The 16,810-nt window shown below is 41.8% G+C and overlaps 1 protein-coding gene across 1 annotated transcript in view; it reads left to right on the top strand.

Moving 5' to 3' along the window:
- Positions 1 to 606: 606 nt before the first annotated feature.
- The window catches only part of LOC123247900 (renin-like), a 54,438-nt gene continuing 38,234 nt past the window's right edge, over positions 607 to 16,810 (top strand). Inside the window, exons 1-7 of the mRNA XM_044676971.1 lie at positions 607 to 706; positions 6,044 to 6,194; positions 7,101 to 7,224; positions 9,111 to 9,229; positions 10,956 to 11,152; positions 14,154 to 14,162; positions 14,980 to 15,099. Of these exons, the coding sequence (XP_044532906.1) occupies positions 633 to 706; positions 6,044 to 6,194; positions 7,101 to 7,224; positions 9,111 to 9,229; positions 10,956 to 11,152; positions 14,154 to 14,162; positions 14,980 to 15,099 (794 nt within the window). The 5' untranslated portion in view covers positions 607 to 632. The remainder of the gene's footprint in view (positions 707 to 6,043; positions 6,195 to 7,100; positions 7,225 to 9,110; positions 9,230 to 10,955; positions 11,153 to 14,153; positions 14,163 to 14,979; positions 15,100 to 16,810) is intronic.

Below are 16,810 nucleotides of genomic sequence, written 5' to 3'. Positions count from 1 at the left end.
CCAGAGATTGGTATTGCCCTGAAAAATCAGCATTGAGCCTAGAGGGTTTCCTCTACATTATAGATGGGGAAATTAAGAGCCATAGAGAATGATAAATTTCCTCCAGAGTAACCTAGTGCAGTTATACAACTTATTTGTGACAAGATCAAGATTGATAATACTTCTGTGGTCACTGAAGAATGATGAGAAAACCTCAAGTCCTGTGGGCTGGGAGAGGGATCCTAGAGCTGACAATTCAGGTACCTGTATTCTGGCTTAATTATCTCCTGGACACATTGAGGGTTTCTTTTCCCATCTCATTCCTGAGGTCACCTACAGCATGGAACCCAGGACAGGCCATGTAACCAATGTGACAGATTTATAGACCTGCTGACATTACTGAAGAGTGGTCTACTTTCCCACCGCCAACCTTCCTCCTCTTTCCCCCTGTTGTCCTGACTAGAAACAGGTGAAAACAGGCTTCTGTACCAAGGGTTAGCCCTCAGCTGGGGATTTATTACTCCTGTCCTTCCAGGCTATAAATCAGAGGAGAGGAGGATCCCAACTAGAATTCAGTAGTATATAAAGGCAAATGGAGCCTTGGAAAAGAACAAGCAAGCTCAATCCCAGGCCAGACAGACAGATAGACCAGGATGGATTGCTGGGAGCTCCTGCTGGTAGCCTGGATCACCTGCTTCTTCAGTCTGCCCAGTGATGGCTTACAAAGGTAACACCAAGGCAAACAGAAAGGGGGTTAAGGGGAGTCTGAGCTGACTGACAGTGGGGGAAATGAGGTGACCAAGGAACCTTGGGAGGAGAGGGCTTTCCATATGATCATTAGGAGGAAAGCAACATCTGTGGGTCAATAAGCAGGGGCAAGGGTTTCTCTGTCTAGGTATAGGCAACAGGGCAGTAAGCAATTAGAAGGAGCAGCAAGTACCTAAGGCTATAGATGATAAGTAGAGAAAAATAGGTCTAGGGGTTCCTGTTGACTATGTCAACTTTCCTCTTCCCTGAAAACCTGTAATGTTTTCCTCTTACAGATGGGGAAACTGAGACCCATAGAGAATAACTAATTTCCTCCATAGTAACCTAGTACAGTTTTACACCATTCTTACCTGCAAAACTAACAAAATCAAGCCTTGTGATTCTTGTGTGGCCAGTTCCCATAAGGAAGAAGGGGGGGATTTGGAGAGAGGGAGCCATTTGGAAGGAGGAAGCCATTTGTGGAGACAGCACCATTTTGAGAGACAGAATAGAACCAGCCTTCATTCATTCCTTCAGCCACAATGATCAGAATTGTAGTTTCTGCCAATCAACTAGGAACTATTTTAAGATGCAATTCAATTACACATTCAATAAACACTTATTTAGCAGCTACTATGTACCAGGCACTGTGCTAAGCTGGAGAGTTAGAAAGGTCTCATCTGAGAGAAGAATGTAGTTCACATAATGAAGAGATGATGTGCAAACAAATAGATATTTATATAAGCCATAGAGAAAGAATGTAGACAACGTGGATGGAAGATAATTTCTGTGGAAAGCCACTAACAGAGGAGGAGATTGTAAAAGGCCTTTTGCAGAAGGTGGAATTCGTGTTGAATCTTGAAAAAGTAATGCAGGAGTGGGGTATTTAGGTAGTACAATGTATAGAAAGCCAGGCCTGGAGTCAGGAGGACCTGGGTTCAAATCTAGTCTCAGATACTTCCTAGCTGTGTGACCCTGGGCAAGTCACTTAACCCCCATTGACTAGCCCTAACCACTCCTCTGCTTTGGAACCAATACTTAGTTTTTTTAGGGTTTTTAAAATAAATTTAAAAATTGTATAATAAAGAGTGAAGCATGGGAAACAGAACAATAGGAATGAGAAGCAGGAAAGTTGAAGACTTGCCCCTCATGGGACCATTCTAGCAAGAGGCTAAAAAATGCTCAATCTATGAATGTCTTAATATCTGGGGGCCTGAGCATGCAAATTTGTTTTCATAGGTAGGCAGAAGCCAAGAAGTGAAGGGGAGGTAGGGAAATTTTTCAGGCATGAGAGAACAGCCAATGCAAGGCATGGGGTCCAGAGATGGAGCATTTTATGTGAGGTACTCATAGAAGACAAGTGTCACTAAATCATAGGGAATATGGAAGGGAGAAATGGGAAGGCTTGAAAGATGGGGAGGGGCCAGGTCAGGAAGGACTTTGAAAGCCAAACAGAGGAATTAATATTTCATTTATTTCTCTAGTGTAAGCACTCTGTGTCTTATTTGACAACATGAAGAACAGAGCAATATGTATTAAATGAGAATATATATACAACTGGTATCATATGACCTGACTTCTTGGGAAAGAGGGGATGAAAGGGAGGGGAAAATGAGACACAGGCTTTTGGCCAAAGCTAATATAGGAATATGTTTCTCTTTAATGAGGATTTTTTAACCATTAATGTATATTTATAATAAATCAAAAGTAGTATATCATATATTAAAAATAAATGCTAACTGGGGCAGCTGGGTAGCTCAGTGGATTGAGAGCCAGGCCTAGATACAGGAGGTCCTAGGTTCAAATCCAGCCTCAGACACTTCCCAGCTGTGTGACCCTGGGCAAGTCACTTGACCCCCATTGCCTACCCTTACCAATCTTCCACCTATAAGTCAATACACAAGAAGTAAAGGGTTTAAAATTTAAAAAAAACACACAAAAAAAATAATTGCTAACTCAACAAAATTTTATTGTGCATGTAACTGTAAGCCTTTCTAGAGTTTATTTAGTAGGAAGGGTGACATGAAGGGCAGTTCAGTGGCACAGTAGACAAGAGAACTGAACTTGGAATCAGGAAGAATCTTCTACATAAGCAGAAATCTATGTTCTGACACATACTGGCTTGGTGGCTCTGGGCAAGTCACTTAACCCTGTTTGACTGATTTCTGTCATCTATCAAATAAGCTGGAGAAGGAAATGGTAAACCACTCCAGTATATTTGCCAAGAAAACCTAAAACGGAGTCACAAAGAGTCCAAAAGGACTGAAATATCCAAAACAAGAAGGGTGGCATGCTTTTGGAAAATCACATTGGCAGTTGGGTGGAGAAAAAATGGAGGGGAGAGAGATTTGAGGCAGGGGGATCATCCAGAAGGCTAATGAAGTAGAGGACATGAGAGCTTTTACCAATAATGGCTGTAGGACTCAAGAGAATGGAGGACTCTAAGAGAGACGTCAGGCAGGAGAAGACCCAGAGAGAGTAGTGACATGAAAAGCTAGAGAAGAGAGACTATCTAGGAGAAGAGATAAACAGAATTGTGCTAACATTGTGTTCGATGCTGTAGACAGAAAAATGAAAATAAAATGGCTACAACCTTCAAGGAGTTGACATTCAGCCAGGGAGTGAGGTTAGGCCTTTACTAAGTTAATAAAAAACAAAAAAACAAAAAAAAGCAACCTTACCTTACTCTTAGAATTGATGCCACATCATTCATAGTTGATCATTGCAACTTATTGCTGTTAATAATGTTCTCTTGACTCTGCTCACCTCACTTTTGAAAAAAAAAACAACAAAAAAACAAAAAGCCTTTTCTTCCATCTTAGAATCAGTACCAAGAATCAGTTCCAAAGCTGAAAAGTGATAAGGGCCAGGCAATTTTGGTTAAGTGACTTGCCCAGGGTCACATAGCTAGGAAGTATCTGAGGTTAGATTTAACCCTTGACCTGCTATCTTCAAGCCTAACTTTATTCACTCGGCTGCCCCAACTGGCCCTTCAGTATAATTAACTTTTTAATTATAATTCAAGGTGAGGAGTGAAAGCAGAAAAGAAGAGAGCACAATGCTTTTAGAAGATTGGAGGAATGAGAAAATAGCTTGGGGGGAGTGGTTTGGGAAAGTTTCATGGAAAAGGTGGAACTGAAGCTGTCATTTATTGACTTAAGTATTATATTACATAGTCGTCATATTGTTTCACTCTTGTTCTGCCCTTTGTGGTTTCATTTGGGGTTTTCCCAGCAGAGATACTGGAGCATTTGGCCATTTCCTTCTTCAGCACACTTAACAAACTGAGGCAAACACAGTAACATGCCTTGCCCAGGGTCACAAAACTATTAAATATCTGAGGCTGGATTTGAACTCAAGTGCTCCTGACTCCAGAGTTGACAATTCTATTTAGAGTGCCTCTTGGCTATCTAAGATGTGGTACAGACAAGACATTCTACAGGCATTTAAGGGAAGGAGAGAACACTGGGAAGAAAAATGGTCTGGGAAAAGGCTTCACAGAAGAGCCAGAAAGTGGCAGATCCTTGAAGGCTAGGCAGACTTTCAGAAGGCAGAGAAAAGAAAGGAGCATGCTGAATTCTAGGTAAGGGAAATATCATGAGTAAATCATGCAGGCTCCTTAGAGCTAATGGTTAATTTTCAAGGGGAGCATCTACACCTCCGAAATTGTAAAAACTACAAATCAGATCTCAATTTCTTATTTTGTTGATAGTCAGTGATTCCTAAAGTGGGCACCATCGCCCTCTGGTGGGTGCTGCAGCGATTCAGGAGGGTGGTGATGGCCACAGGTGCGTTTGGGGGTGGTGAATAACTGTAAGGGGGCTGTGATAGTATGTGACAGGGGGCACTAAGTAATATTTTTTCTGGAAAGGGGGCGGTAGGCCAAAAAAGTTTGGGAACCACTGTTCTAAACATAAGAAAGTGATAGAGTAAATGTTAATAATGCAGATTAAGCTTAAAATGGCATCTTCTGCACATCCCTCCCCTGGACAGCCAGTTGTTAATCATTTACTAATACATCCCTGTGTCACTATATGTTTGGGTTGAGGGTATTTGGGGTTAGGATGCCAATTTGGGAGCTTTCAGCAATAAGGATCATCTTCACACAGGAAGATTGTGCTGGGAAAGAGGAAAGCCCATAATAATAAAACTTAGGACAGAGATGAGTTCTTGCATCATGCTCCTGGAGGAGGGGGTGGCCCAGGGGCAATTGCTAGTGTGACTGGTACAGTGGAAAGAAGGCTTGAATCGTACCTCAGATGTGACCTTGGGCAAGTCTCCTAACCTCAGTTTCCCAACCTCTAAAATGGAAGGCTGGGCTGGATGGCCTCCAATATCTCTTTGAGCTAGAGCCCTCCTTGGTCATCAAGGATGCATCTTGCCTTGAGCATAGCAGTCAGGGCAGCAACACTGAGGTGGACAGAGAGGGGCAAAAATCCTTTAGGGGTCCCAGCAATAGGACTGCTGACTCTTCTCCACAAGACTCCTCCATCATCTTGTTCCCTGAATTTTGATGTGTCAGTTTTGATTCTAAGACAAAAGATAAGAGTTTTTAATTAAAGTACTTTTGCTATGTTATCTGACTTAATTCACACAACTTTGTAAAATATATGCTATTATTGTCCCCATTTTATGGACAAGAAGAGGTTAAATGACTTGCCTAGGATCACAAAGTGTGTATGGCAGGCTTTAAGTTCAAATCTCCCTGACTTAAAGTCTAGCACTCTATCCATTAGAAGTTCTAGCTGGCCCCAAATGTCTACAGCACTCAGCCCAAGTAGCCACTCATAGCTCTGTCATTATGTATGGAAGAGTTATGTTTTGTTACCTTGTGAAGTATAGGCAGAGGTATATATGTGTACGCAGAGGGGGTCTGGACATTGCAGCTTTCATCTATATGCAGAAAATAAGCTGGGGGGATTAAGGTTAAATGAAAGATAAGTCCTTGAGCAAGAGGAGCCAAGGAAGCTTTTAGACCAGTGGTGTCAAACTCCATTAGAAATGGATCCCTCTGAGTCACATATTGACTTGGAAAATTACAAAACGTCTAGATGTTTCATTATGTTTTTTATTTATTTTGTTAAACATTTCACAATTACATTTTAATCTAGTTCGGGTAAAACTATTTATGATACTTCTGTCCTAGAATTTCTCTGGCCATCTTAGAAACAGGCCCAGCTCTCTACTGCCTGGTCTGAGAGGTTGGGGCAGTCTTAATTGGAGGTTAAGGGAATGAGTGAAATAATCTGAAGGGATTGAGTAGGGGACCTGGGGAATTCTAATATGCTTGTCTTGTCTTTCCTCTATTCCTGGTCAGGATTCCCCTCAAGAAAATGACCTCAGCCAAAGAGAACATTAAGACAAGGGGAAAGCTCTTGGAGAAGTTCAATATAGAATATGGGACACAGACCACGGAAAAGAATGCCATTGATGAAATAATGTCTCTTGGTCTTTACAATTTTGTGGATGTAAGCCCTCCACTACTGATCCTTTCCCCTTCCTCCCCACAGCTTCCCAGGGCAGAAATTCAATTAGAATTTCTAGAAGATATGAAACAAGGGTTTTAAACAGTTTTTCTTTAATGTTTTTTTTTTGTCAAATGAAAGCAGTAAAGGAAAAAATTGGAAAAGAAAAGAGCTATGAATGAAAGAATTGGAATAGGGGATTAAGGCTTGGCAAAAGAGATGCGAAAGTTTGCCCAAGCAACAAACTCCTTGAAAATTTTAACTGGTCCAAATAGAAGCCAGTGATTCTGTGAGACAACAGTAAAACAAAGCTAAATGAGTTTTAAAAATAGAAGAAAATCTAAATTATCTCATAGCAAAAATGACTAAACTGGAAAATAGATCAAGGAGAAAAAAATAAGAAAAAAATTTGACTACCTATAGAACACATCTGAAAAAGAACCTAGATATATTTCAAGAAATCTTTAAAGAAAGTAAGCAGAGTACTTTGAATTAGCAGCCAGAATGGAAAGAGAACTCACTGGTCACTTTTTGAAAGAAACCCCCAAATGAATACTTCTAAGAATGTTATAATCAACATTCAGAGCTTCTAGGTCAAAGAAAAAACACTTTAAGACACATTTGCTGTGTAAAAGAAAAGTAATAATAATAATAATAATTCATGTCTTTGCAGTACTTTATACTAGAGGTATGTGGTTCAAGAAGGTATCATCCCCATTTTATAGGTAATGCTTTTATTGAAAAACTGGCCAGTCCCTCACACCTTCTAGTACACTATTCTGCATCTCAGAACTTGAGGATCCCTTAAGAGATCATTCCATTTAATCTTCTCATTTTATAGATGAGAAAACTAAAGTCCAAGGGAGTGAGATTTGCCCTCAGTTCATCTCTCCTTTTTTATGCCTACAGAACCAGTATTATGGTGAGATCAGTATTGGCAGCCCACCCCAAACCTTCAAAGTCATTTTTGACACTGGCTCTTCTGACTTTTGGGTATCCTCCAGCAAATGTACTTCATTCAGCAAAGTGTGTGGTAAGATCGTAGCCCCTGGGCACCAAGGTCCAGGCTCTCCTGATTTGAAGTTTGAAATCTGTGCTTGGCCTCAAACCATTCTAAATCTAAGTCATTTCTCCTCCTACCCTCTCATCTACCCATCTATCCTTTCAACAGGGGTAGGGATAATTCTCACTTTCTAAATAGTGGAAACAGCCCAGAATGATCCAAACTATGTATAGAACCCAGGAGTCCTCACTCTCAGCTTCTTGTTCTTTCAGCCAGAAAAGATAAATGATAATAAGAAAAGGAGTGAATATGAAATAAAATCTGATCCCCTGAAGAAGCATTGAGACCCTGGCCACTCAAAGGACACATCTAGCTCTTCCTCAGATTGGGACAAGACTGAATTCCTAAGCCTCTCCTCACTCCTACCCTTACTTTGTCTCAAGTCCCCATGCTTGTAGCCTCTATTCTCATCACTCAAGGCCTATGCCTTTATTTTTAACCCTTACCTTCCCTTTTAGAACCAATATTGTGTAATGGTTCCAAGGCAGAAGAGAGGTAAGGGCTAGGTAATGGGAGTTAAGTGACTTGCCCAGGGTCACACAGCTAGGAAGCCCCATGGCTTTTAATAACCCAGCAAAGGACTAGGTCCCTCTCATTCCCTATATTGAATTGCCATCTCTGTCCCTTAGCCCTCTCTCACTGACACTTAGACTTGCTCCATCCTTGGCATTTAACCTCCATTCAAGGAGCTCTCATGACTCCTAGCAATTAGATCTCCATCAATATCATTTTAGGATCTGTCACAGGTCCTTAGCCCCTATCTCTGACAATCTGTCAATCAACAAGTATTTCTCCAGTGTATATTGTGTACTTCCTGTCTCCATCCCCACCCAAAGACTAGAGATGCTTCAAGCTGATTCATTTAAATGATGGAACAAAGCTCAGGAGGAATCCTAACCAGAGAACAGAGGCTTACCTAGGGTAAGGCGAGTGGAGCTTAGGGATAATCTGAGAGTCCATTCAATCTTCAGCAATATGTAAACACTAGCTAACTGCTTTGGTTAAAATAGGAAGCTATCAGATGACAGGCTAGAGGAGCCCAACTATCTAGGTCCACCCAGGAAGTACCCAGAAGGTGAGCTCTGCTACCCCAGAATCTCTGTGTTGCTATTGGGGGCATGTCAGGGTTTATGTCCCAAATGATAGTCACTCTTCCTGTCATTTGCAGCAGGCTTTGGGTTGCAGTATGTGAAAAAACACCAAAACTGAAACCTAGTTAAGGGCCTGATAGAGTGGGGGGAACATAGCAGATATCGGTCATTTTTTACATTTTTAAAGGTTTTATTGAGGGATAAAGACTGACCTGGGATTTCACTGAGATAGGTACTCCCAGGTGAAGAAACCCCCTCAACAAGTACATGTAGGCACCTTCTCTGTGACTTGGGGTCTTACCTAAGCACAGAGACAGTATGGGACTTGTCAAGGGTGTCCAAGCCAATGTGTGTTAAAGCCAAGTCTTCCTCGCTTTGGACTCTTTCTTTTCAACCATGATGCCTTTAGCACATCCTTTATTTTTTTCCTAATCCTAACTTTCTGTCTCAGCAACAACTCTAAGACAGAAGACCAAAGGCTAAGCAAATTGGGCTAAATGACTTGCCCAGAGTCACACAACAAGGCACATTTCTAAAACTTTTAACCCTGCCCACCTCCCCTTCCAGCCAGTGACACCAGATTATAGAATCATAGGCTGTTAGCAGGATGTTAGAGGGCATCTGTTGGCCCCTTTCTGGACAGAGGAGGTCACTTGTTAGTGGCAGAGAAGGGAGCCCAATCTCTTTCTGACCTCAGTGCATTCCTGCCTTTACTGCCCTGCCTGGTTTCCTCCTCTAACACCTGGGTCTTTGCTTCCTTCCCAGAGTTTCATAATCGATATGATGCCTCAAAATCCTCTACTTACAAAATGAATGGGTTGGAATTCCTCATCCCATCTGTATATGGCTGGGTCCAGGGCCTCCTGAGCCAGGATATACTGAGTGTGAGTCCCTTCCATAGGAAATAATGCTCCCCTTATCAATTTCCCATAATTTAGGATCTTGGAGGAATCCTTGTGGGAGATGGGGAAGGCTAAGGAGAGGGAATGATGTCAGCCTACTCTGAGAACAGAGGAAGCCTGGGAGACAAAGGAGTTCTGCTACTTCCCTTTGGTCACTAGAGAGCAGTAATACAGCCCACATACCTATCCTAGAAGGTGGTTCAACTACTGCCTCAGAAAGAAAATCTGCATTATTCGTATGGTGTTGTGTGTATAATTTGCATGTGATTCATGGGTAAAATACTTAGAGGTTTTAGTCAGTTCCTTGTTCTTTACCTCCTGTGGTATGGTGTGAGAAAATCACAAATCTCTCTTCTATCCATCTCTTCCCTCTTTCTCAAAGTCCTCTATCCTCATCTCCTTAAGAGAGGGCACTAGCATTGTGACTGGGCTTGGGTGTTATATTAGCTTAGCAGTGATGGGCAAACTTTTTAAAGAGGGGGCCAAAGGAAAGGAAATGCTCATCTGTCAGTCTGTTTCTAAGGCAACTCTTTGGAAGTTTCATTGTATTGTATCCTACTCATTGTATTAGTCAGATTAGGAATAACGTCCTGCAGCCAGATAGAACATTTCAGGGGGCCACATCTGGCCTGTGGGCTATAGTTTGCCCATCACTGGCTTAGAGGATATATCACTGGCCAATTAGTGGTAAGGAAGGACTTACTGTATGAATCCATGCAGCATCCTATTGGTTCTCAGCTGAGAGAGAGGATCCTGGGAAATGAATCACCTGAAAACAGTTTATTTTGGAAGAGAGACATTGGGGGCTGGGGATCAGAGTACAATCTGAAGCTTGGACCAATACCTTGGGACTGTGACTGGGTGGGAATCTGTGGGAGTGGAAGGAAGGCATTAGGGATGTCGTAGGGAGAAGAAGGGGCTAAAGAAGATAGGGAAGGAAGTGAAAGACAGACTAAAAATCCAGCTTATTCCAGTTTGGTCCAGCATCCAATCTGCTCCTCTCTTCCCAGTGTTTCTCCAGGTCCTGATCTGTTGGGTTGCCTTTGGTCAGGTCATTCCTGATGGAGAAGGCCCAGGACAACTTAGGCTATGCCTCCCACAACTCCATTAATATTTTTATCTAGGTGAAATCAGATTTTGATGAATAGAAGGGCATCCTGGAAGTGGATAAAAAGGCATCCTGGAGCCCAGGGAGCTCATAGGAAGTAGTGAAGGGGTAGGTTGTCATGCAACCCAACTCATGGAGTAAGGGGAGTGTTGGCCATAGCCAGAGACAGTTAGGGTAGAGCAAGGCTCCAATCTTGACTCTGATGCCTACTGTAGGACTTTGGGCAAATCATTTAATCTTCTGTGCCTCAGTTTCCTCATCTATAAAATGAAGGGTATGGATTAAATGACCTCAATGATTCCTTTGAATTCTAAATTCGGGGAGCAGAGTCAAGATGGTGGCTTAGGAACAGCAAAAGCACTCTATCATTCTATACAAAACTTTAAAAAGAGCTTCAAAAAGATTGCATTCTGAATCTATCTTCAAACTACCTATTTTTCTTCTTTTTCCTCCCTAATTCCTCCAAATCTAATAATGGACTCCATCCCAAGTTAGGGACCAGTATCCTGATTTGTTGTGGTCAGGGTCAGCACCAGGTTAGGCTGTTAGGGCAATATGCCTGGTCTGCCAGCTTTCTACTCTGGCTTCTTAAACCCACAGATTGGTGGAATCAAGGTGACTCAGTTATTTGGTGAGGCCACAGAACTGTCCCTGATACCCTTTGGACTGGCTGAGTTTGATGGAGTCCTGGGGCTGGGCTACCCTGAGCAGGCAACAAACGGAATCACTCCTGTCTTTGACAACATAATGGCCCAAAGGGTGCTGGAGGAAGATGTCTTCTCTATCTACTACAGCAGGTAAGGCTATTCTTCTGGGCTGGGATTCCACACCCTGGGGAGGAGGAAAGGAAGTGAATGGTGCCCATGACTGTGCCTTCTGCAGGAGGAAGAATGGCAGGAGGACTCACTTCCAAAAGCTTTGTGAAGTCCAGGGTGCCTCAGAGAGACAGTTGAACCCCTAATCCATGTTACTGAGAGGGAGTCCCATAGCCCAATTCAGATATCATGGGAAAATTATTTTTATTTGGCTTTGGAAAATATTGTTTTGTGTATTCATAGAGGTATACGTAATCTAACATTTGCCTAAACTTTGTATGTTATAAAACATTTTATACTTCTCTATTGCAATTGCTGTGATTATTGTGACATAGGCAGGGCATGATTATTATCCTTATTTTATAATGTTATAAAATACTTTTATAATCATAATTTCATAATTAAATGAAGTTCATATAGATGAAGCCAATCAGGATTGTAAAATCTAGGAATGGAAAGAACTTAGATGATGTAGTTTAGGGGTTCTTATCTTGGAGTTCACAACTCCTCATGGATTCTGTGGATAGATTTCAAGAGATTCATGAATTTGGATGGGAAAATGTTAATTTAGCATTTCCTTCAATTATTCAAAAACATTATTCTGAAAAGGGGACATTGGACTATACCAGACTGACGAAAGGGTCCCAGGTTACCAAAATATGGTTAAGAATACTTTGAACTAGTCCAATTGCTTCATTTTAAACATGAGGAGATTGAGGCCCAGAGTAGGAAAATACCTTGTTATTGTTTTTGTGTGGGAAGTGATTTGGAACTATAAAGTGCTATGGAAACACATTTAAGCTGACAAATGATGCTGACAAGATGATGTTTTTTTGGGATATTCACAACTCAGTGAGACGTTGGTTATTTATCCTTACACTATTTACAGATGAGTATGTTGAGGTTAAGAGAGGGTAACTATGACCTGTCCCTGCTCATACAGCTATCATGAGATGATAGACTAATAGATTCAAAAATTTAGAGGTGGGAGGAAACTGAGTGGTCATTGAGTCCAACCCCTTCATTTTACAGATGAAGAAACTGAGGCCAAAAGTTAGGGTAAGTAGTTTAAGACTAAGCATTTGTGATGACAAATATAAAAAAAATGAATATATTCATTAACTAACTTATATGAGATCACACGGGTTAAGTAAGGGACAGAGCCAAGACTCAAACTGAGAATCTCTAGCTCCAAATTAAGTATTCTTCCACTGTTCCTTGTTGCTATTTAGTCTCTTGGGAAGTAGCTAAACCTAATTCTCCTCTAATTCCAAGTGTAGGGTTCTTCCTATTCTGCCTTATGGATTTTCCCTAGGTCACAAAATTAAGTAGAAGATCTGGGATTTGCACTCAAGTCTTCTGAATGAAAATCTAGTCTTTTTGGCCTGAGAAATTTCCTAGCTGGGTGAACATGGGCAAGTCACTTTACCCCCCCATTTCCTAGCCCTTAGTGCTCTTCTGTATTTGAAGAGAAGAGAAAAGAAGAGAAAAGAAAAGAAAATCCAGTCTTCTTTCCAATATACCTTATCGTCTTTTTTTACTCAAAGTCAGGACTAAAATCCAGAACTTCCTGCTCCAAGACCAATGGTTCCCTGCATGTATGGGAGAGCTATGAATGGAAAAGACATTCTAGGCAGGGGAAATGTTCTGATGCTTTGTCATCTCTCTCTATAGATGTATGAGAGGTAACATAGTAGACTGCATAAGAATGCTGGCTTCTAAGTCAGAAAGACTAGAGTTTAAGTCTTCTTTTTCCTCCTTTCTATTCCTCGACTAAGCAAGCCACTTTCATCTCCAAGAGAGTATTATGATGTAATGCCCAAGATTGTAAGCAACAGGTCAATTGCCAATCTGCACCGATATGAGGATCTCTCTCTCTTCTCTCAGAGCTCCCTAGATCAATTAAATCATGGCTCTTTAGCACTCTCTTCACCCCTTACAAAAAAAAGAACTCAACAACACAGGGAGAGATGAACACGGTGTTCTACTAGAGGTGTTATCTTCCGTGACCAAGAGCATGTCTTAGATTGACAGGCAGCCATTGGACTTGCTTGATATTTACTAAAGATCCCATGATCTAGCAGAAGGCCCCCAGTCCTGCAGGGAGAAATCTGCTGGTTCCTGAGACAGCGGGAACTGAAGTGAGAATGTTGCGATTTGGGATCCATTTGGAATTCATTTTGTGCAGTTGGAGAGAGCCCCAAATTGATGAGACCACAGAGCCTCCTAAGTGTCAAAAATAATCCTAGAATATCTGATGCTTCATAGAATCCTGCCAAAGAGAGGCCCAAATTACCATCTGGGTGAAGTAGGGCATTACTCAATAATGAATGAAAATTCCATCAGTTTCCATGCGAGTTCTGCAGACTGAGAGGATGGACAAGGAAGAATGCCCTGAGAACTCCCCACAAGTGTCCATGGATCACAGTTGAATGGGACATGGATGAGTTGGAGGTTGTGATCTCCACCTGGGGTGGGAATGTCCCCTTCTACCATAATAGATCACTTTTCAAACAATGTAAGAAAGAGGCTGAATACTGAGATTTTGAGATGCAGAGAAGAGGAGGGAGCCTACTGTGGCTTATATGTCCAGCAGCAGGCATATAACATACATGCGCACACAGCTACTTGAAACTTTGCTAATTTAATTTCTAAATGTCTTTTGCTCCAAACGGGAGCACCAGCTAATAAGATGTGTACTGAAATCTGTTTTCTTTTATTTAGTTTTTAACCCTTACCTTCCATCTTCGAATCAATACTGTGCATTGATTCTAAGGGCTAAGTAATCAGAGTTAGTGACTTGCCCAGGGTCACAGCTATGAAATGTCTTGAGGTCACATTTGAATTCAGGACCTCCCACCTCTAAGTCTGGCTAAAACATTGCTAGGGATACCCTGGGGATCAAATGAAATGCTAAGTGTGAAAGGGATGGGAGATGGAAGTGGCTGAATAATTCCATCAATTCTTCCCTGTCTCTTTAAAGGAAATCCAAGTGAGGATGCAAGCCCATCTCAACATGGCTCCAACTTCCCTGTCCATGAGCATCCTTAGTAGCATGACACAAAGTCACACACTCTACCAGCCCAGAGAGGCCCCAAAGAGGCCCAGGCTCATTGGAGGCCGACTGCTGATATTCTCTGCACCAACCTCCCCACCCCACACCTTTGGTCACAATCCTTGTGCATTCCTACCCTTACCTTCCTCTCATCTTTCAAAGAATCGTTTCCCAGGTGCCAAGTCCCACTCTTTGGGACCTGGGCCAACCTGAGAGTGCCTAAAGCAAGAGAATGGGTGTCAATGCAAATTCTCATTTTCATAGCGCTCGTTTGCACATCCCCATCCCTTCTCCTTTCTACTAATTGCTGCAGTCACTGCTGGATCAGGTTGGACTGACCCAGCCTGGAAAAATTAGAGCTGTCCAATAATGGCAAGGACTGATTTGGGAGCAAATGAATTCTCCCATTATGGGGTCTTTCAAGGGAAAGCTCAATGACCACTTGTTGAGTGCCCTGGAAAGGAGCTCCTCATTCAGGGATGTAGCAAGATGTAGATTCAAGGCATGAAGGGGCCATGAGGTCCCAACTATGAGATCCAGGAAAGGAGGAAAATGGCTTTGCTCTCTCATATTGTCTACTACCTCCTATATCCCATGGCCCAGTCCAATGCTTAGCATAATCCTTGACACATAGCAGACACTTAATAAATGTTTGTTGACTTGACTATTCCTATTCTCCAAATCCCTCTCCCAATTACCCCTTGACCCTGAGTCCTCAAACCTCAGAGTGAGAAGATTATCATCTGCCCTCCAGGAATTCAGGGAAGAATGGTGGAGAGCTGATACTTGGAGGCAGTGACCCCAAATATTACCAAGGGACCTTTCACTACATCAAGACCAGCAGTCCAGACTTGTGGCAGATCCAGATGCAAGGGTGAGGAATTGCCAATGGTTCTAATTTTATTTCACCTCCTAACTCTGAAATGGCCAACCCCAAGAGTTTTTGTCACCCACTTCTCTACATTCAGACACCTCTGGAATGACTTCTAATGAATGACACTAATATCCTTCACTAGGGACCACCATTGGATTATTTTAAATGCTTACTTTCTTAGAAACAACTCTAAGACAAAAAGGCAAGGGCTAGACAAGCAAGGTTAAGTGGATGTCCCAGGGTCACACATCTAAGAAGTATCTGAGGCCAAATTTGAACTCAAGTCCTCCTGACTCCAGGCCTGGTTCTCAAACCACTGAGCCACCCAGCTGCCCCTGCCATAAACTATTGGTGAGGGGACAGGTTTTCTGTTTTCTTTTCTTTTCTTTCTTTTTCAGTTACATGGAGAAACAATTTTTGACAATTGTTATCTGACATTTTAGGACTCAGATTTTCTCTTTCTTCCCTTCCTCTCCAAGGTGGTAAATAGTCTGATAAAGGTTATCCCAGTGCTTTTATCAAAAATAGATTTCCAAATTCCCTAAGTCTGAACTGAAGACATATCACACGTACAAAACAAAACAAAACTCATGAAGGAAATAAAGTAGAATATGGCATCTGGGGCTTTGATTAGCAATCAGAGTCCAACAGTTCCTTCTGTGGCTGTGGATGCCATTTTTGGTCATGAGTCCTTTGTGTTATCCTTACCATAGACTATTAATTCAAATGGATGTTCATGAGAGAGAAGGAAGAAGAGACAGAGGGAGTATTCCCAAGGTGTTTGGAGGGAGGTGAGAATGGGGCGGTACTGACCCTAACAATGCAAGGACTTGGCAGCTTGATAAAAATAAGAGACTGCTGGAATTGAAATGGGAGATTTGGGTTTCAATCCTGGATCTGACAATCACTGGCTATACAGCATTGGATAAGTCGTGCTCTCTGAGTGCCATTTAGCTCATCTGTAAAATGGCAATAATAGTACTATCCTATACCTCCCTCATGAATTAATTATGAAGAAATGCTTTACAAACATTAATCACCAGACCCGGTTCCTTCTGCCCACCTCCCTCTTCTCTAATATGTGGAATCTTTAGCTCAATGTCCTCTAGGAAATCTCCCTAGTTTCAGCTCAACTATTTTTCTTTTCTTTTTTTTTAAAGTTTATTTTCTCTCTTATAATCATTACAGTGTATTGGTTCCAAGGCAGATGAACAGCAAGGTCTAGGTAAATATGGTTTAGTGACTTGCTCAGGATCATACAGCTAGGAAGTGTCAGGCCAAATTTGAATTTAGCACATCCCATCTCTTGGTATTATTCTTTTTTTTTTCAAACATTTATTAATATTCATTTTTAACATGGTTACATGATTCATGCTCCTCCTTTTCCCTTCGCCTCCCGCAATCCCCCCACTCATGGCCGATGCACAATTCCACTAGTTTTGTCATGTGTCCTTGATCAAGACCAATTTCCAAATTGTTGGTAGTTGCATTGGTGTGGTAGTTTCGAGTCCACACCCTCAATCATGTCCACCACGACCCATGAGTTCAAGCAGTTGTTTTTCTTATATGTTTCCTCTCCTGCAGTCCTTCCTCTGAATGTGGGTAGCATTCTTTACCATAAATCCCTCAGAATTGTCCTGGGTCATTGTATTGCTGCTGGTACAGAGGTCCATTACATTCAATTTTACCACAGTATATCAGTCTCTGTGTA

This window comes from Gracilinanus agilis, chromosome 4 (genome assembly GCF_016433145.1).
Source record: "Gracilinanus agilis isolate LMUSP501 chromosome 4, AgileGrace, whole genome shotgun sequence".
Classification (NCBI taxonomy): domain Eukaryota; kingdom Metazoa; phylum Chordata; class Mammalia; order Didelphimorphia; family Didelphidae; genus Gracilinanus; species Gracilinanus agilis.
This window is presented reverse-complemented; position numbering and strand designations above follow the sequence as displayed.